This window comes from Psammomys obesus, unplaced genomic scaffold (assembly GCF_907164565.1).
Source record: "Psammomys obesus unplaced genomic scaffold, mPsaObe1.curated_primary_1811, whole genome shotgun sequence".
NCBI lineage: Eukaryota > Metazoa > Chordata > Mammalia > Rodentia > Muridae > Psammomys > Psammomys obesus.
The window spans coordinates 1911380-1931664 of NW_026586589.1; the positions used below are offsets into that span (position 1 = coordinate 1911380).

Here is a 20285-nt window from a genome sequence, read left to right on the forward strand (position 1 = left end):
TGTGAGGTACTTCAGAGCACTGAAAGATGAGCTAAAAATCAAGGACTGAAAATGGGCAAATCATAGGATAAAAAGGCTGGCGAGCCTCCCCGGGGGTTGCTACAGGGACCCCATTCAACTTGCTTCAAGACCCTGAGGAGAATTGTCATCTCAGAAAAGTGGCTTTGATTAAGTGTCTTGGCTGTTTTTGCTCACAGCTGTATTCCCAGGGCCTGTAACAGGGCCTGCTATATCGTATGAGGAGCACAGTATACGTTTATCATAGAAAACACTGGGTCACCAATGCGCAGGCAGCCCCACAGAAGGGAGGAAATGCCTGCTCCTTCCCAGTGGCACTTGGATGTAGCATCAGTGCAAACCAGACTTTCATCAACTGTTACCCGTCATTAAGCTTCCTCTTCAGGACAAGTTTACTAACTGCAATCACAAGCCCAATTAAATGCCAGGAGTCTGTAGAAAGCACCTACCTGTGCCAGAAAACAGGACTGTAAGGAGGCACCTCAAGTGTGTGTGTGTGTTCTTTTTTTTTAACCCCACCCAACTGCTTTTCTGTTGTTTTCTTTCTATACCACTTCATCATTAAAACAACATCCCATGCCTCCTCTGAGTCTGATGTTAAGTCATCTCTACAGGGATCATGAGGACTTCCAGAGAGAAAAAAGATACCTTTTGAAGGCATGTGTATGGTAGCTTGTTAGGAGTGAATTTCCTCTGCCAGTTCCATTTATTGAGGTCTGAATTCCCAGTAGGCCAGGTGAACTTATTGGGAAATAACTACTGTATATGTAACTCATTAAGATTAGATCATATTGAACTAGAATAGCCACTGATCTAAAATGATTGACTTTTCCATTTAGAAAGAAAAAAAAAAAACCCAACATTGGGAACATAGGCAAAATACCAGGTAGATCTGAAGCTGAAGGTATGGACCAGGACATGTATCTATAATTCGAAAAATACCAAAGATCTCTGCAAAGTGTCAGAAACTTGAGATGGGATGCTGTTGAAACAGATCCCCTGACAGAGCCCTGGGGAAGGAACTAGCCTCAAGGACACGTGGATCTCAGACCTCCTGCCTCCAGGACTCTGAGGCAATCAGTTTCTGCTTGCCTCCCCTCAAAGTGTTTACCTTTCTTGTGGAGCCCTAGGGAAGGAATCCTTCACTCAGGTAGATTTCACTGTGTTCTCCTCTATCCCAGCAACTTTATCTTCTCTATTCTTTCCATCTGTGACCAGGCCCTGCCATGGAGCCTGGGTGGAGCCATTGGCTCATTCAATTATCTTTAGTAGTCTGAAGCCTGCAGCCCCTTGAAGCTGTCTAGGATGCAGTTGACAGCAGCAAGAGGAAGAAGAGTGGCTGGGAACAGTGGCTGAAGTGAAGACCTTGAAGGACTAAATTAGGGGGTTTGGTTGACAATAATGGGCTAATGGCAATGGCCTCAAGTATCAGGCAACTGTCTGCATCTGTGAGTTGTCCCTTCTCCCCAGAGCCCTTCTCCTCCAGCCCTCTGACATATGGTGTAACCATACAACCTTTATATTAAAAAGTGCCTGGCTAGACAATAGGGTCAGTGATTGAGTTATCCTGGAAGAGCCTTTTTTTAAGGGTGGTTTCTGAATTTTAAAAAGAAATAAAAAGAAAAAGAAAGGCAACATGACTGGTCCCAGGTTGTAGCATGAAATGAATGAATGGAAAAAAACAGAAAGAAAAGGGAAAACATGACTGCTCCTAGATATGGTGGAGGAGATTTATTGTAGATAAAAGGGAGTGTGTAAGAAGAGGCAAAGATAGGCACATCTGGGTGAGTCCAGAGTGAACAAGTCCAGACTGAGGTAGGCCACGTGGGGAGGAGGAGGGAAAGGGAGCACGAGAGAGGAAAACCAGAAACAGCAGCCAGAAGGCCCAAAGGTTCAAAGAGAGGGGCTAACCAAATGGTTGGACTATATAGGGAAGAGCATCCCAGCCCCTTGGGCTGGAGAGTTCAGCATAGGGGCGGGGAATGCCAGTCAGGAACACCCTATAACAGGAAGGGACTGAGGGATGCAGGGAGACCCTGGGGGCCAGGTCTGCTTTGACGTGTTAAGTAGGCACCACAGCTGTTAGTCCTGGGTTTGAAGCCTAATAGTTTCCAGAGTGTAGTTAAGTATTAAGAACTTAGCTTCTGACCACAGTAGTTCTTTATGGAGGAACAGGGAACACCTGAGAATAGGAGCTGGCAGTAGCCACCGTATTCTGCAGGGTCACCTACAGGCTAAGGATGTGTTTCTCAAAACTGAATGTATATCTGTATTCCCCAGAGAACCTTTGGAGCCTATGGTTGGACACCCATCCCCCTTATAGAGCTGTGGCTTAGTCTAGGTAGGGCCTGAAGTTTTGCATTTCTGATAAATTCCCACTGATGCTGTTGCAGCTACTTAGGGACCGTAGTTGGGGACCCACTGGCACAAAGACATGCTCTTTAGGGCTCAGTTGGAAAGGATATTCATGACTTCATGGTGTCTCCCAGGACGGTTGCCTATATGAACAGTAAAAGTAGGTGGGGCCTGATTAATCTGCCTGGGATCAGCTGTCTTAGGGTTGACACTCCCAATGACCGTGGCAGTATGGTAATTAATTAATATTAAATCTCCATATACTAAGTTTTTATAACAAATAGGCGATATGGGTGCTACCTTCATCACCTCCATTTTATAGATGAAGAAACTGAAGCTGAGGGAGTTTAAGGAACTTGCCAAAAGAGTCACATCTGGGAGATGGCAGGGTTGGGAGTTGGATCTGACAATCTAAATCTGGTGCCCCTGCTCTTATCATCCATTATTTCAATGACTCTGTAGAAGAAAAGAGGCAATAAATGGCCCTAGTGATGTTGGCCAAGTTATTTGTATTTTCTTTGCTCTCATTCTTCTCTCAAAAAAGGAAATAGCTTTTTCCATCTTACATGGAAAAAAATACCTTTAGATTAAAAAAAAAGCTGTCAGGATTAATTGGATAACAGCTGTCAAACTCTTATAGCTCCTTAGAGGATGGTGAAAGAGGAGGAATAATTATTGTGCTATTTTCTATGCAGACCCTAGTACATTTGGGGGAGTCGATGAATGTCTAATGATATTCTTGGTAATTAACAATGATGGGAGAGAGATTGCTCAGACCAGAGGAGAGGGCTTGCTGGGGCTGGGCAGTAGAGAGAGCTTTTACAATGGAAGCCCAGTGGCCAGAGACCTCAGGCCCCTGTAAAGGGTAGACAGGCCATGTCTCAGGCAGAAAGGGAGTCTCTTCAGCAGGTAAGCCCCCTGTGGCCTCAGGAGGAGACAGGGGCCAGGACCACTTGTTGACTTTTTTAAGTTCATAGGCTTCTGGCTTGGGCAGGAGGCTGGGCAATTACAGAGCCGTTACCACAGTGGCTTACTAAGTGGGGCCAAAGATCAACTGTATTAGCCTCACTTAAAGGCTTATCAGAAATGCGAATTCTTGCACTCTATCCCAAACTGATTTCAGGTGGATCCCAGCAAATGTTAAGAAGATTTCCAGGTGCTCTGGTTACACACTACAGTTCTGGACTGGCTGTTTTAGAGGAAAATAGCTCTGATCTTAGAGTCAGACACAAAATGAAAATCAAAAGCTGGCACTGTCTCTTTAGACTAATGTGCCTTTGGACAACTTTCTACCCCTCTCTGACTATCAAGTTTCTTATCTATAAGCCAAGAGAATGAAGGTTAGCAATTACTGGGGGCTCCACAAGGCTGAGACTCTTACTTTGTGGCTTTGAAAAAGAAATTTTGTCTGCATGGAACACTCTGTTTTCTTTTTACCTGTCTGACACCTCCATCATCACCCCAGCACCTCACATTTATTTACTCAAGATGATTGTTGTTTTCTTTCTTTTTATGCCTCCTCCATACACATGCCTTGCTCATCATGAGAACTCCCAGATTCTTGCGATTGCTTTTGATTTTGTTGTGGTTCCCAGAAGGTGAGATGTTTTCCAGTACAATCTACTATGCCCCTGGAGTGTCAGACACAAAGTAGCTGAAGGACAAACATCTGAAGTTTATGAACTTTACTAAAATGTTTGATTCTAGTGGGTTTTATGAGGAAACTGGCAGAAGAATTGGCTTGCCATTTTGAAGAAACTGAGGAATGTAGGTACTAGAAGTCTTCTGTAAGTTATGCATGACAAACATAAGACAGAAAAGTGAACTCTTACATTTGGGGACTGAGGGACAGATGCTGTGGAATCTGGGAATATGCAAACCTTAGCAGAACTCCAAGGGCTGAAAGGCCTATTGATAGGGGCACACACTCACCTTCAACCTTCACAATGTGACGTGCTAACTACTGGGCCCGCACTTATGATAAGATGCCCTCCCCGGGGGTATAACTTAGGACCTGACCTTGATCCCCTAAACTGGAGATAGCTAGATCCCTGAAGCTTGCTGTCAGACAAGCCTATGTGGCAAGCTCCTGGCCAGTGAAAGAAACCCTGTCTTACCAAAAGTGGACGGTACCTGAGGAATTATGATCAAGGAACACATGCATGTGCATGCACACATACATACACACACACATGAAATTCCTCCTAGCATCACCAAGACAGATATTTTTTAAAACTCAGAGAAGCTCTTAGCCTTTGTTTATTTATCATAGACAAGGCTGTGGACCTTTTTGGGAAATAGATGGATGCTCTTCCCAGGAGAAAAACAAACAGAAATCACAACAAATATTCCTCTCTTATGACCTTGCCAATCACTGAGCACCTGGCCAGTTTGCTTTCAGACTAGTTTCTATAAGGAACATAAACACATCTATTGAGTGTAAAAGTCGATAGTGACACTGTATGTCTTTCTCAGCCCTGGCATTTTAAAACGTTGGAACTAATAGCAATGACCCAATTTAGTGATAGGAAAGTAAGGCAGCATTATTTTAACAAGTCATCTCTTTGTTTTGCCCTCCTTTTCCTCCTCCCTCTCCTCCCTCTTTCTTCCTCCCCGTCCCTCTCTCCCTCCTCATCCTTTCCCCTCCCTTTCTTCTCTTTCTCTCTTCCTTTTGATTTGTATCTCTTCCCATTGCAAATACATGAAGTAATAATTCAGTGTTTTCTACAGAGCAGAGTTGAACATTCTGAGTGTAATTGGAGCATAAATGTAACTAATCAAAATATTATCTTGCCAACGGATATGTGAAGTGTTGGGGGATTTAAATAAATGTGTATTTTAGTTCCATGTCATTTCAGTTTTGAGTGGTAGACACAAAAGACTCAGTCCCGTGAATGTCAAAAACGGTTTGGGGTCTGACAGTATCTCAGCCACCCTCTTTTCTTTATTTTTCATACAGTAACTGCTTTCCAGGACACAACATTTTTATTCTTTCCTTTCACTCTTCGCCCCTCTTCCTGCCTGTCCCAGTTCTCCAGGGTCAGACCATATAACTCCAGGGAGTTTGTGTCCATCTCTTGCCGCAACATATAACATGCCCGTGAGTGGCATAAAGATAGGAGCTGAAATGACAATGGCAGCTGCTAGGTTCGAATCCCAGCATTGGTGTTAATTCTATGGCCTTGAGGAAAATTCCACTGCTCAGAGTCTGTTTTTCTTTCTGTAAGACATGGTGATAATAGTTAGTCCTTTGTGAGGCTGATTTTAAACGAACTGCACGGATGTAAGTAAATTGGGTAGTATGTGTTTGATGTTGGTAAAGAGAGAGGGGAATTCTTGAATCAACACAGAGGAACAGGAAGGATGGAGGGAGAGAGGGAAGAAGGGTAAGAAGGAGACAAAGAGAGAGGGAAAGGAGGAGGGAGAGGGAGAGGGAGAGGGAGAGGGAGAGGGAGAGGGAGGGAGATACTATGTTAATTCCACAATAGACTCTTAAAGAATGTCCTTTCCTCCCTCCTCTTCCTCAGAAGGAGCTAAGGAGAGCACTGGAGTTAACCATGCTTCCAAGTAAGCCATGTTTCCTGGCTTACCAGTGATAATTGCTTTACTTTCTGTGAAGGGGTGTGTGTGTGTGTGTGTGTGTGTGTGTGTGTGTGTATGTGTGTGTGTGTTTTGGAGGGGTGTGCTGTAAGTACATTAAGAGGCTATATAAATGTGCTTTGGATTTTGCTCCTCCCTGTGACCCAATCTTTCTCTTCTTTGTTCACTCCTAGATCTGTGACCTTTCCTTCCTGTGTTTTACTCCTCCTGATTCACACCTCCTTGTCTGTCCTGCCATCCCTCCCTGCCCCCTCCTCTCTTCCTCACCTTGTCTACTTTTAGTTTTCCCTTTTTTCTTTAATTTGTTCCTATAGTTCTTAATATTGTCTCAGAAGGAGAATAGTAAAGGTTTCTTAGCTTTCCCAGTGTTTGGGAGAAAGACCCAAGTGCCCATGAACCCCAAGCCTGGCTCTGCATGAATCGGGTATGGAGGATGAGAAGCAGGGATCCCCTTCTGTCACACATCAATTCCAATCACTTAGGTGCACTCCATTTTTGAACGTTATCCACACCGACATGGATTATCAGATAACAGTTTCTTAGAAAATTGCCTTAACAAATTTGCATATGAAATGCGTAAATCCCAACTTCCTGGTTTGAATGGATGATTACAGAAATACTTAGGACTTGTTCACCCAAACTGACTGACAAAATGTTCGCAATGTGCAGTTCCTTTGAAATTTTGGGCTCTATTTTCCTTGTTTTAAATATGTATTATGCATCCATTAAGCTGTAATTAACACCCCCCCCCCCATTTTTCTGGTATATTAAAAAAGAAGCCACTCTCTTTCCCTTTTTTGACACGTGGTAATTAGATTGCTTTCACAGATGATATGGTAATGCTGAATGATATGTTTGTTACTGTGGCTATTGGCTTACTGTTATGTTTTTGATCAGCTTAATGGTGATACGTTTTCATGGCAATGCTAGTTACACTGAGTGGTTCTCTTGTACATGAATCTTCAAGCTCGACAGTACATTGTTTCTTTTACTGTTTTTGTTCCACATTACGCACCCAACCTCTGACTGCTTTTGGCCAGACAGCTTAACTTCATCAGTATGAATTTTTAAATTCGGTCTCATAGGAACAGTGGACTCATATACAGCTGTGTGTACTGACCATGATGCAGGAGTAACTGTTCTCTGGGCATTTGTGACAGCCACACAGAGTAAGTGAGATCTGTGGAGTTTGATGCCTTGGGTAGCATTGATATCAGTAAGGGCATAGCCTGATCAAAACCTATGCACATAGGTTACTTGGATGTTATTTTAGTTTCTTTTCTGTTGCTGTGATTAAAGCACAATTCTCACAGGCAACTTGGGAGAGGAATGGGTTTATTATCCTTCCAGTCACATCCCATCATCAGCGGAAGTCTGAACAGCAGTCAAGCAAGAACGTGAAGCAGAAACACTGCTTGGTGGCTTGCCTGATGGGCAGTGGCCACCGAGAAGGATGGCAGGTGATCTGAGAAGATAAGGAGCTAGCTAGTTCTCCAAGACCTTGATGCCTGATTGGCTCTAGAGGGTATGGGTAGGGCAGTGTGCTGTATTCTGTTTCTCTCTCTCTCCCTAAGAAAGGGTTTGTCTGTACAGCCTTGGTTGTGTTGGACTCATTTTGTAAAGCAGGCTGACCTTCAACTCACAGAGATCATTCCCTCCCAATCCCACCCTCCCTCCCTCTTTTCCTCCTATGCCCCTCTCCAAGTCCACCGATAGGGGAGATCCTCTTCCCCTTCCATCTGACCCTAGCTTATCAGGTTGCATCAGGACTGGCTACATTGTCCTCCTCTGTGGCCTGGCAAGGCTGCACCCCCTCGAGGGGTGAGGTCAAAGAGCCGGCAACTCAGTTCATGTCTGAGACAGTCCCTGTTCCCTTACTAAGGAACCCATGTGGAGATTGAGCTGCCATTGGCTACATCTGAGATTATATCCATGAATGGTCTTTGGCTAGAGTATCATTCTCAGAAAAGACCTCCATGCCCAGAATTTTTGGCTCTGTTGCTCTCCTTGTAGAGCTCCTGTCTTCTCCAGGTCTTACTGTCTCCCCCTTCTTTCTTAAGATTCCCTGTACTCTGCCCAAGGTTTGGTTATGAGTCTCAGCATCTGCTTTGATACACTGCTGGATAGAGTCTTTCAAAGGCTCTCTGTGGCAGGCTCTTGTCCTGTTTCCTGTTTTCTCCTTCTTCCAATGTCCATTCCATTTGTCTTTCTGGGTGAGGATTAATCATCTTACCCAGGGTCTTTCTTCTTGATTAGCTTTTTTAGGTGTACAGATTTTAGTATGTTTATCCTATATTACATGTCTAATATCCACTTATAAGTGAGTATATACTGTTTATGTCTTTCAGCTTCTGGGATGCCTCACTCAGGATGATCTTTTCTAGATCCCATTATTTCCTTGTTTTTACTTGCTGAGTAGTATTCTTTCGTTGAGGGACATCTGGGTTGTTTTAAGAGTCTGGCTATTATGAATAAAGCTACTACAAACATGGTTGAGCAAATGTCCTTGTTGTGTACTTAAGCATATTTTGGATATATGCCTAGGAGTGGTCTAGCTGGATCTTGAGGAATCGTTATTTCAGTTGTCTAAGAAAGTACCAGATTGATTTCCAAAGTGGTTGTACTAGTTTACATTCCCACCAGCAGTGGAGGAGGGTTCCCCTTTCTCCACATCCTCTCCAGAATGTGTTGTGATATTAGCCATTCTGATGGGTATAAGGTGAAATCTCAGGGTCGTTTTGATTTGCATTTCCCTGATTAGTAAGGACATTGAGCATTTCTTTATGTGTTTCTCTGCCATTCTATATTCCTCTACAGAGAATTCTCTGTTTAGCTCTGTACCCCATTTTTTTATTGGATTACTTGATTTGTTGCCTTTTAGCTTCTTTAGTTCTTTATATATTCTGGGTATTAGCTCTCTGTCAGATATACAGTTGGTGAAGATCCTTTCTCAGTCTGTAGGCTTTTTGTTCTGACGACAGTGTCCTTTGCTTTACAGAAGCTTTTCAGTTTCATGAGGTCCCATTTATTGATTGTTGATCTTAGAGCCTGAGATGTTGGTGTTCTGTTCAGAAAGTTGTTTCCTGTGCCAATGAGTTCTAGCTCTTCCCCACTTTTTCTTCTAACAGGTTTAGTGTGTCTAGTTTTATGTTGAGTCCTTTGATCCGCTTGGACTTTAGTTTTTGCACCTCATTTTTTGAGGCAGGGTCTCTCACTGAGTGTGGATCTTCAGGTTTCTGCTTTCCCAGCATGGGAAATACAGGTGTGCACATAGGTGCTAGGGATCCAAACTCCAGTCTTCATGATTACACAGCAAGCACTTTAAGCTCCAAACCATGTCCCTAGCCTTCGATTCCTGGCTTTTTTTTCCCACTCTGGTAATCTCTCTCTGCTATATGGAAATAAATCTGGCACAACGGGAAAGCTAGAAAAGAAACTAAGATTGAGGACCCAAGAAGCCACAACCTTGTATAGGCACGTTTTAAACAGCATTTCATATAATCCTTTGTGAGTACAGTGTGAAATGGGCTTTTATGGCCATTTTGAAGAAGAGGAAATGGAGGCTGAGTTTAAGAGACCTGCTTGACATGGTCCAGGGAAAAGGGGTATAGATGAGATTTTTGTCCAACTTGATTTTATAAATTCAGTTAGTGCGGAGCAAGTGGCTTGTCTGAGGTCACACGACACAATGAAGCCTGAGGCTCTGAGTTGCTAACTTCATTCCAGTTTTTGCTGTGGATGACTCTGCTGTCCTTACCTGAATCACATAGCCAGAGGCATGTTTTCTCAGGTTGCTCTGCAAGTGGAAAAGATATCATGTTGCCTCTAGGAAGCTAAGCAAAAGAGTGCTTTCTGGTGGTATTCTAAAGACCATATGCCTTTCAGGCCTGCACCAAACAGAGGCTTGCACAGCCTGATTTCTGACACACAGCTCAATCATCACGAGTCCTGGTCTGTGCTTCAGTAAACACAGGGCTAGCGTGATGCTACGTCATTAGAGTGCTAAATGGTGTTTAGACCAATTCCTGGTATGTAGAACCTTCTCAATGTCACTTCCCAGGTCAATATCATCTTTTGCTTGCTATTTATTACAAAATCCACACTCACTGAGACAAGACTGTTTGTCATTTAATATTCACTGACATGAATGCCAAACTTCCATACATCAATTTCCACATCCCATTTTATAGATGAGGAAACTGAGGGCTGAGCTCTTTCTCAAAGTCACACCCCTAAGAAGCAGCAGACCTGGAAGGGAAACCAACTGTCTAATCCAGGACCCTTTCCATGCTGCTAGCTGCTTGGCTTTCAGCAGCTCTTGGGCCTATGCCTCTACCTTTTTTTCCCTTCATAGGACCTGGCTCTCAAAGCTGGCAGGCCACCTGTCTGCAGGGACCGCTCTGTGTTCTCGTTCTCAGAGCTGCAGGCCCTCAGCTGCCAGTCGCCCAAGCACACTCATGTAATCTTAATGAACAATGTGCAAAGCCATTAAAAACTCAATTAGGACTTTCTTTTTACTGCCGACGTGAGGAAATGCAATCCTGAGGTGCTCATGTGTAAACACAATAGCCGCCATCTGCTACTGAGAAGCGTGCTGCCTCCAAAAAGGGTATCTGTGTGGCAGACACATCAGTAACAGGGCGCTTATCAAGGCATTATTATGCACGGAGGGGGAAATGCAAAATTTATGGCTAGCCAGAGAGTACTTCCTGGTTTAATTCCACGATTTTCAGTGTTATGTATAATAACTACGAAGAAACTAATGCTGTTTTATGTTCCTTATCACTGGTGCATTTTTTTTTTAAGGGCAAAGGAAAAGACTGTATTTACAGTCTTTCTCTTTCTTGTTTTTTGACTGATCTAGGCATAATGACTGGCTCATTTTTGATCTCTAGGAAACCGACATCCCTGGGATGATATTAATTATGCCAACCTGTTGATCAAAGAGGGCCCCACTGAGTTGCTGCAGAACAGGGCTCTCACACTTGAGTAATCTTAGAGATGGCAGGCCTGGCTCAAATGACTCAGGGATACAGCATCTTGCTTTTCTGGAGGGTGTGTGGCCAGACCTCTCATGGAGGGGCTGTTGGTGTATTATTCCAGACCCTCTAAGGTGCTACACCTGCTTTCCTGACTGCTGTGGCTTCCCGCCTCTGTGCCTTTTCACCTCCCCTTCTAATTCAAAGCACCCAGGGTTGCTTCTCTTATTGGCACCGAAGTTTACAGCATCTTGCAACTTTGCTTCGTACTTTCGATTCCCTGAATAAAGGGACCTGAGAGAGATAGCAGGGGTCTTACTGAGGAGCCCAAATAATAATGACACTGCTTTGGAAATACAAATCTCAAATTTTCATTGGCTCCATAATCCAATAATACAACGTTCATTCTTTCTAAAGAATCCTTCTGTGTCCAAAATGAGTGCTCCTGAAAGGTGGGTGACCTGCAATATACTCCTGGCTCTCCTGGCTCTCCTGGCTCTTTCACTGTGGCCCTACCCTCTCATGAAGTACTGAAATCCTGAACATTCAGCATTGCTGGGAGAAGAGAAGGGACTGGTCATCTCCATACGTTCATGCGCGTGCATTATCCACATGAGGATACACCACATGAGGCTCTTGATAGAAATGCAGGCACAGATGCCACAGGGATTATGGAGTCTGAGATCTTCGTGTCTTCTGACCTCTTAGGTGTTGCTGAGGCTGTGAATGGAGCATTGATTAGAAAGAGAAGACACTGAAGGATAGATGTGGGCAGGAAGCTGGTTATTAAGGACCAAGTACAGACCAGGTGCACAGCATACTCTGACTGCTTTTGTGGCTCCTCTGAACAATGTAGGGAGACTGGACATTTCTTCTGTCTCTCTGTTCAGAGTTATGTGTGAGGTTGCACTCGGTAGGATAAATGGCCACATCCTCTAAAGGCCTGCTCAGCTCCTGAAGCTAGGATGAACAGAAGTGATGACGTGAACCTGTAGAAAGAGCCTTTCCTAACTTTCAGTGCTGTGAGGTCTAGGTCTAAGAAGCCGCAGGTACAAGTGCAATGGTCTAGACTGGCAGGAGCTGAGTGGATATGGAAGTGGTCATGCAACCTGGGGCAGAGAGAGTCTAGCACATTTTACTTTCCAGGCTTTTACCTTTTTCACTTTCATGAGAGATACAAGTAATAGCAAAGATATCCCACCACTCTGAAACATGTGGGCTATAAGCCATCTGTCAAAAAGACCCACCAGAAGCCTGCAAGCAGGCTAACAGGCGCAGGCATGGATGCTAGCTCAGTCTCATCTCTAAACCTCAATTTGTCCTTTAATTATTCATCTTTTAATTATTCCTCATTGGGGCCTGATAATCATTATATAACATCTGTAATAGGGAAAGAGCTTTCCACTCACCCTTAGTTTCTGCCTGGTCATAAAGGGGGGGGGGTGTTTCTTCACACCCTTGACAAGTCTTGTTCCATATTACTGGACAGTACCCCAGGAGCTGGCTGAGTTTTCTGCTTAGCAGACTACTGAAAATCTGACCTTAGTTTCCTCTGTCCTTGCCATCTGGCTTCGTTTTTGAGTCTTTTTTGATAAGGACTCATCTGAATGCCATCTCCCCCACAGTGGTCACCCCAGAAGAATAGCTTTGCCCCTAGGAACCCGGACTGTGTTAGGGATGGATTCCAGGTCATTCAGATGCTTTTTCTGTTTGGATGTGGGGAGTGCTGGAAGCCCAAGTTGGATTCAGGACTGATATTTTCTGTAATCCAGCTTTGTGGCCAATTGTACAGAGGTTTTTAATATAATCTCCCTTCTGCGTACACTTGTAAATTTGTTCAGAACCCAGGAGACAAGGTGTAAATGGTCTGGACTATCTAAAAACCCTATAAGAGGTAGATAGCCCAACCCTTATTAACTTGCAGCTCTTAGTCCTTCTGGTATCAGGGTGAGCGAGGCGACTTATGGCTACTGAAGTGGCTCATTTTGCCTGGGGATAAGAGGTCTTAAGATTTCACTCAGAATGAAGATTTTAGTGGTCACAATAAGATTTCAAAGCAATGCTAGTTTTCTAAATGGAAAACATTTATCCCAGCGTTACTGGAGTTTATCTACTGTGTTTTATGATGCATTTTATTCGGTAGAATCATATGACTTCTAAGCTGCAGAGTTCAGCCTTCGCCCTTGATTGTAAAATTCCACTAGCTATCCTAGCTGGTGCAGGCTTTGAGGTGCCACCTGCATCGAGGAGGGCTCACTTTGTCCCTGGGCAGTTGGTTTCACTTTGCACAAATTTCACTGGTTATAAAACATGTTGTGTAACGAGCTGAGATGTGCCTCTTCATAGTGAGTTGAAGCTTGTTCTTGGGAAGCTTTATCAATTAGCCAACATCACAGCAATGTTGTATGAACACTGAGGAGGAAAACAGTGGCAAACGGCAGTAAGCATTGATTCTTAACACCCACGGATCCCATGCATTGATTGCACGTTGATTGATGTGGGCTAGATAGGTTGACCACATGGCTGTGCATGTTGCTTTCAAGTGGTGGAGTTCGGCTCTTTACCCGTGACCTATCTTTGTATGGTAATTCTTGATTCCAAGCCAATTGGGATATCAGCTCTATGTCACACACACACACACACACACACACACACACACACACACACACACACAAAGTAGTGGAAGATGATCAGCTTCAACATCTGTTTGACTTCTATTAACAACGCATGTAAAGGAGCCCAGGGTCAAGAGATAAGCCTCTGGTTCTACAGAGGAAAACTGTAAAGTCAGTGCCAAAGGCCTTGGATCCAGAGAGGGGCAAAGAACAAGAGACAATTTCTTTTTGTTACAACAGCTTCACTCCTGTCTATGACCTAGCCTTTGGCATGCTTAGAAGCAGTTACACCTTCTGCAAATAGATTCCTAATGTTAATACAAATCTCCGAGTGCTTAGTGAGTGCTGTTCACTTGGCATGCCTCCTCAAGCATCTTATGGTAGGCTCTCAGACTTTTTTCTGGATTTATTTCTTTCTCAGATATGGTCTATTTGTGTATGGTCTCCTTTAATATGGAGTCTCCCATGCTGAGTGCAGAACTTCAGATGAAGTCTGTCCATACACAGGACCTTTCCATACTGCAGGGGTTCTGCCTAGGCTGGAAGAAGCCCAAGCTTATGTGAGGCCATTTCCCATCTCCTTTTACCTGTAGAGACTGAAGTTGACTCCCTTACTGTGTTTTAATCCCTGCACTAAGTTATAAGCAATCTACCATATAGAAATGCTTTTTGTATTGTACTATCTGCCTCATTCTTCCAGTACCACCGTGAATAGGGATTGTATCCCCAGTTATGGAAGTCCTCAGACTCTGAGAGGGGTCGTGGCTTCCTCAGGGTCAATCTGACCCTGTCACCTAACGGGACTTCCTTTCCATCCTCCCTTCTCAGTACCACGTATGGGTGTGACACGTTTTCAGAAGGACATTTTCTCTCTTTGTCTTTGTTTGCTACCCACTGTGGGTCTCTAGGGTCCTTCATGCTGGTGAACAGCTCTGGAAGGGCTTCGGGCCAGAAAGCTCATCTTCTCCTGCCGACCCTGAAGGAGAACGATACGCACTGCATTGACTTCCACTACTACTTCTCCAGCCGAGATCGCTCCAGCCCGGGAGCCTTGAACGTCTACGTGAAGGTGAACGGTGGTCCCCAAGGGAACCCTGTCTGGAACGTGTCTGGAGTCGTCACTGAGGGCTGGGTGAAGGCCGAGCTTGCCATCAGCACCTTCTGGCCTCATTTCTACCAGGTATGACACCTAACCTTGCTCTCTCTCTCTCTCTTTCTCTCTCTCTCTCTCTCTCTCTCTCTCTCTCTCTCTCTCTCTCGCAGGTAATAATTATGTACTTTTATATCCCCGGCCTTTCCTAGAGTGGATAGGTCTAGAAAGGACCTCTTTTGTTTACTCATTCAGCTCACACTGAGGAGGCCTTTTCAGGGATGCAGAGGTGGCCCAGGACAGCCCCTGTCTCCCTGGAGGTCATCAGGAGGAGAGGGACGAATAGATAAACAGTGCCAGCGTGCAGAGTGCATGTGGCTCCCTAGGACCGGAGGAATGTACGCGATGAAGCCTCTTATAAATTAGCACCTGGATTCCACACATGAAAAGGTTGAGAGTCAAAGGGATAAGAAGACTAGCCAGGGATAGGCTATTTGGTTGGGAGAGCAATAAGATAGTTTCTAAGAAGAGAAGACAGCCAGGCCCAATTTGGAAAGTTAAAATACAATACTCTGGAAAGCGAGGGCAAGATACTGGACATGTCTGGGGAAGTAGATGATGCAGGAAGGGAGGAAGGGAGAGTGAGAGATTTTGAGGAATTTGGAAACTAAGCTCTCCTTCTTTCTATGGGTCTTGTTCTAAGGTTCTAACAGACAGTTCTATTGTCTGTGTTTGTTTGTTTGTTTGTTTGTTTGTTTGTTTTTTGAGACAGGGTCTCGTGCTCAGAGTATCCTGAATCTCACAATGCATTCCAAGTTGGCCTTGAACTTATATCAATCTTTCTGCCTCATCCTCCCAAGCTCTGGAATTTCAGAAGTATGTAGTCATGCGCAGCAGAAACCAAGTCCTATAAGGATGTCTTGCAGAGGGGATATACAGGGAAATGCACGTGCAGAGCATGTACGTCGTGGGGGTCCAGGCTAATAAGCCAGCCCTAGAGCAGTAGTTCACAAACTTCCAGTAGGGAAGAAAGGACATCTTCCTCCTAATTCATTGTGGACCAATACTTTTATAAGCCAAACTAAACCATGTCGTTGTGATGCCAAATTGTTGTGTTTGCTTTGAACCCTATTCTCACTCGCCCTACTCATCTCACCGTGGATGAGGATAAATGGTGCAGAATTGCTCCAATCCACAGAATGTTTGCTGGGGTTCATAGCTCCAGACAGTTTTAAGTCCAAATGATCGAGAATTTTTAAAAACACATCATTAGTTAAAATTTCTGTACTATGGAAATGACCTGTGTTTAAGTGTGCAATCCAGTGCCTTTTAAAAGTGTAAAGCCACTGCATTCTGCTTTTAGCACCGTCATCTGTTTTTTTTATTATTATTATTATTTTATTTTTAGAACATTTTCATCATCCAGTAAGCTCCCTTGTACCTAGTCTCAGGTCCCCATTCCCATTGTGGTTTTCCAATAAGAGTACCACACATGTGCATTTTGCAGAGATTTTCTAGTGTCTGAAGCAGAAGATAATCCCGAGGTGGGCAGGTGAGTGGCCAGGGCTTCTCAGATGGCCCTGAGTTCCACACGCACTGTCTATAAATTTTTTCAGTCCATCAGTGTTAGGATGCTTTTCTCCACTGAGCCTGAGCTTGCTCATCTACATTAAGGAGGCAGTTTCAGCCCTATTTCTTCTCTGCTTTGACAACTAAAAATAAGATTTTAATATTCAATTACCTTCAGTACTTAGCCTAGATTTTTTTGCCCCAACTATTTCCCATTTCATCCTCAATGACTTGTGATTTGTTTTAGAATGATTGTCCTCTGTTAGGCATTTCCTGTAATTCCTCTAAACTTAGAGGGGAGAGAATGATGATGATCATGATGGTGATGCCAAGAGGATGGTGGTGGTGGAGGTGGTGGTGATGTTACCTATTACTTGTTGAGTGTTTATGTTACAGGCCTAGTACACAATATCCTGTCGGAAATACATAAGTGAGTCAGGCAGAGCTTAGTCCTGTGGTAATGAGTGTGGATGACACTCATTTTATATCATGTAAGGCCCCACTCACTCTGCGAGAGCATCAACATTTTACCAAAAAAGTTTGCTGAAGAAGAAAGAATATAATAGCCCTAATATGTGTTTCATTAACACTGGGACATTCTTTATTGTAGCTGTTTTGAGAAAGATGCCTTTGACCTCATTATTATTATTATTGTTGTTGTTGTTTTATCTTTCCTCTACTTGTGAAGATGTTTTAAAGTAGCACCAGGTCCACACACTGTGATCTGGCATTCAGTGTCAGATGTATTTCAGAGTTCATGGTGCTTACAGTTTATAAGGTTATAACATTAGCATGAACCATGTGCTATGTACGTAACACCCGTCATAGGCTCTTCATGGCCCTGCAGAGTCAAGTGTACAGATACCCTGACCATGACGTTTGTGCATATTCACAAGATGTGGCCTAAATTAAGGCTGTATGGGGAAATACAGCCAGCCAGGCAGGGTTCTAGGGAGCCAGAAAGAAATCCAAGTCTCGGTACTTAATCTAGTGTCTGCCGTGGAGGTTTGACCTTAACCTGCCTGTGACTGTCTTAGCAGAGAGGTGATATTTTAGAGAGGGTGTCCCAGCTTCCTGGTTTACCTGAGATAGCCCTAGTTTACTCCTCCTGTCTTGGAGAGTTGCTGAGCACCATGGGGATTATTTGAATTGCTGGATTACACAGTGTCTATATAGAGGTTTCCATGTATGTTGGTATAAGTGGTTTCGGCATATCCCTATTGTGCACTGGATGGAAAATGTTTTAGTTTGGTAGGCCTTAAGGTTACTGTTGCCACACCTAACAGACCTAACTTTTCTATTGTGCCATGAAGGCAGGCACTCACCGTATGTCAGTGAATAGATGTAGTCGTTCTAATAAAGTCTTGTGTGCAGCGATAGCTGATGACCATGCTTAGATTTCCATGCCTTAGCTGCCAAACTCTAATGTGAATGAGGCTAAGAGATATATTACAAAGTCCAACAGCACGTTGCAAAGCATTGACAAACCTCTGGCCACAACTTAAATTCCCAGGTCCCTAGGGTGTTCACATTGAATGGCTGAGTGTAAACATTGCTATCTCCATAAATTCACAAATACTCTCACTGAGGCCTCAAGCTCTAATCTGACCTTTTCTCGAGCCTACTTTGAGTAGATACAGGATAGGGTCATGGCTTGAATTATACTAAACAGGATAATTGACACAGAAAAGGGACTTTCCCACAGTTTCCCCTGCTCTTTGATAGAGATGGAGGAAGAAAGGACATTTGATGAGTTCCCATATCTATGGCCCTGTGGTAGGCCTCTCTCTGTATCCCATGTATTTGAACAGAAGCTCCCTGCATTTGCTGGCAGAAGATCTGGTGTAAAGGACATTATTGGTAAATCAAAGTTTCCATAATCCTGCACAGGTTCTCCAGCTCTGAGCCCTGTGTTCTGTGTTTTGAGGAAGCACTTTTCCTATTCTGGGAATCTGCTGCTCTCTAGCTGTGTGGCATTGCCTGTGTCCTGTCATCTATCATTTAGGATCCCAATTGTCTCAGATGTAAGATAGAAAAGAACCAGGGTGGTTTCCTCTGTAGGTTAAGGAAGGTCACAAATGGAAGGGCATGTCAAGCTTGAAGTGACTGGGCAGAAGAAGGAACAGAAATAGAAGGAAAGGGAGGGAAGAGAGGGGACATCTTTAAAGAAAGACACAGCATTGTTTAGCCTGTTCTCTCTGACCTCTGAGCCTTTTCTGAGGTAAGCAGCCTCACCAAGAGAATTGCAAACTATTTCCCGAATCCTCACATTTCCTCTGCTCTGAGCTTTATGATGACAAATCACTCATGTGTTGAGAGCAGCATTGTGGAAAAAGCACATGTCACCTCGATGCACACTCAGCCATTCCTGGACACTCACGTGGCCATGAGCACAGCTGAGCTCACACACATGTCCAAATTCCTGCCACTGCCCAGATTCAATACACACACTCACAGGTAACATAATGAGGAAGGGGGCTTTCCAAGAGACTCAGACAGGAGCAGAAAAGGTTTTCAAATCCTCCAGACTTCAAGCTCCCATCTTATGCATAGATCCCATGGACTGAGCCAAATTCAGTTTCCAGCATTGCTGGGCTTTGAACCTTATGGGTTTGTGTATTCATTTATTAAAGTCATATTTCACAGTCCTAAAATTGACTTCAGCTCTGTAATAAACAAAAATGTCATCTTTCATATTACTGGGCTTTTGACTGCTGGGCTTTCAGCAGGGCCCCAGGTGAGAAAACTCCCTTTGCAGCCGCCATACCCCACTCTACCCCTCCTTGCCTCCCTGGGAAGGCTGATTTAACGCCCATGAAGCCTTGTGCTTCTGATCTATGCCTCTTTCCAAGTATTATCAATTCTATGTCATATTTTAGTGGTTCTGAACTTTTCTACCCTAATATTTAGGGGAAAAACAAAACTTTTATAATTTTTTCAGCCACCTGCTTGCCCTTCTCTCTATTTCCTACCTAAGTAAAATGGCCTTGTATTCAGCACAGAGCAGTGCTTTGTAGACCTCTGAAATGAAGGATACACCTCACATTGGCAGAAGTCTCTCCAGAGCCCAGGCTCTTTCCCGGATCTATCTGGCATCTGGTACTTTAGGTGTAGTATTGACAGTAACAATTCAGGAGGTTTTGTCATAGCAGCATGTCCTCTCTCCCACACTTTGAATCCCACCCACCTTCCACAGGGAGACATCCATCTCTTTCTATGATGCAGTAAATGCTCTTTCTTCTATGTAGGTCCCTCGGAGCTGGAGAGGAAAAGAATGCTCTTGACTGTACTCTAAGCAATCCCTCTCTAACACTTGTAGAGCACTCTTCCTAAGAGTGACTCTGATTAAGCAGCATTTTTTTCCTCTTACCTTTTAAGAAATGTTTACAGCCCTTTGAAATTTTTGCTGTGTCTTCTGCAGAAGATTGCAGAAGATCAAAGAGAAACCCTGAGTCTCTTAAGCCATGACCTGATATGTTCATATCCTTCACACACACACATGATTTGCTTTTTCGTTTTCGTTTTTGTTTTCTGTTTTTTAGTTTAGTGTAATCCTCTCCCAGTCTTTCCTGGGAGTTACTTCCAGGCTTTTTGAACCAGTCTGCGTAAGGCCCATTATCCTGAGACATGCACTGGGAGGTCTTCAGCAAGGCCTTAGACCCAGTCTAGCTGTAATTAACAGTAGGTTCCATGTACCAGCCTTGAGGCTGAGGAATGCCATTCATAGGGCTTGAGATACTTGAGATAGAGTGGATCAGGTCTTCCACTCTGGTCTTTGCACCCAGGGTCCTTGCTCCAGTGAGTGTCCTTTGACCTTCTGGGCATGTAGCCAACTTCAATATTCCACCCAACTTTCTTCCTCCCTTCCTGTTCCCGAAGACACCCAGCTCTAGAGTGGGTGTCTTCTCATTTCTCCTCTACTCCTGTCTGCCTTTATCTCTTCTCACATTTTCATGACCAAAGATAACTATTATCTCTCTGTTCACAGCTCCTGTGTGGGCCTTTCTTTCTTTCTTTCTTTCTTTCTTTCTTTCTTTCTTTCTTTCTTTCTTTCTTTCT

At 43.9% G+C, this 20285-nt stretch overlaps 1 protein-coding gene across 1 annotated transcript in view; it reads left to right on the forward strand.

Annotated features, from left to right (window-relative positions):
* Ptprt (protein tyrosine phosphatase receptor type T) overlaps nucleotides 1-20285 on the forward strand; it is an 835658-nt gene that overhangs the window by 79231 nt on the left and 736142 nt on the right. Inside the window, exon 2 of the mRNA XM_055602221.1 lies at nucleotides 14476-14747. Within this exon, the coding sequence (XP_055458196.1) occupies nucleotides 14476-14747 (272 nt within the window). The remainder of the gene's footprint in view (nucleotides 1-14475; nucleotides 14748-20285) is intronic.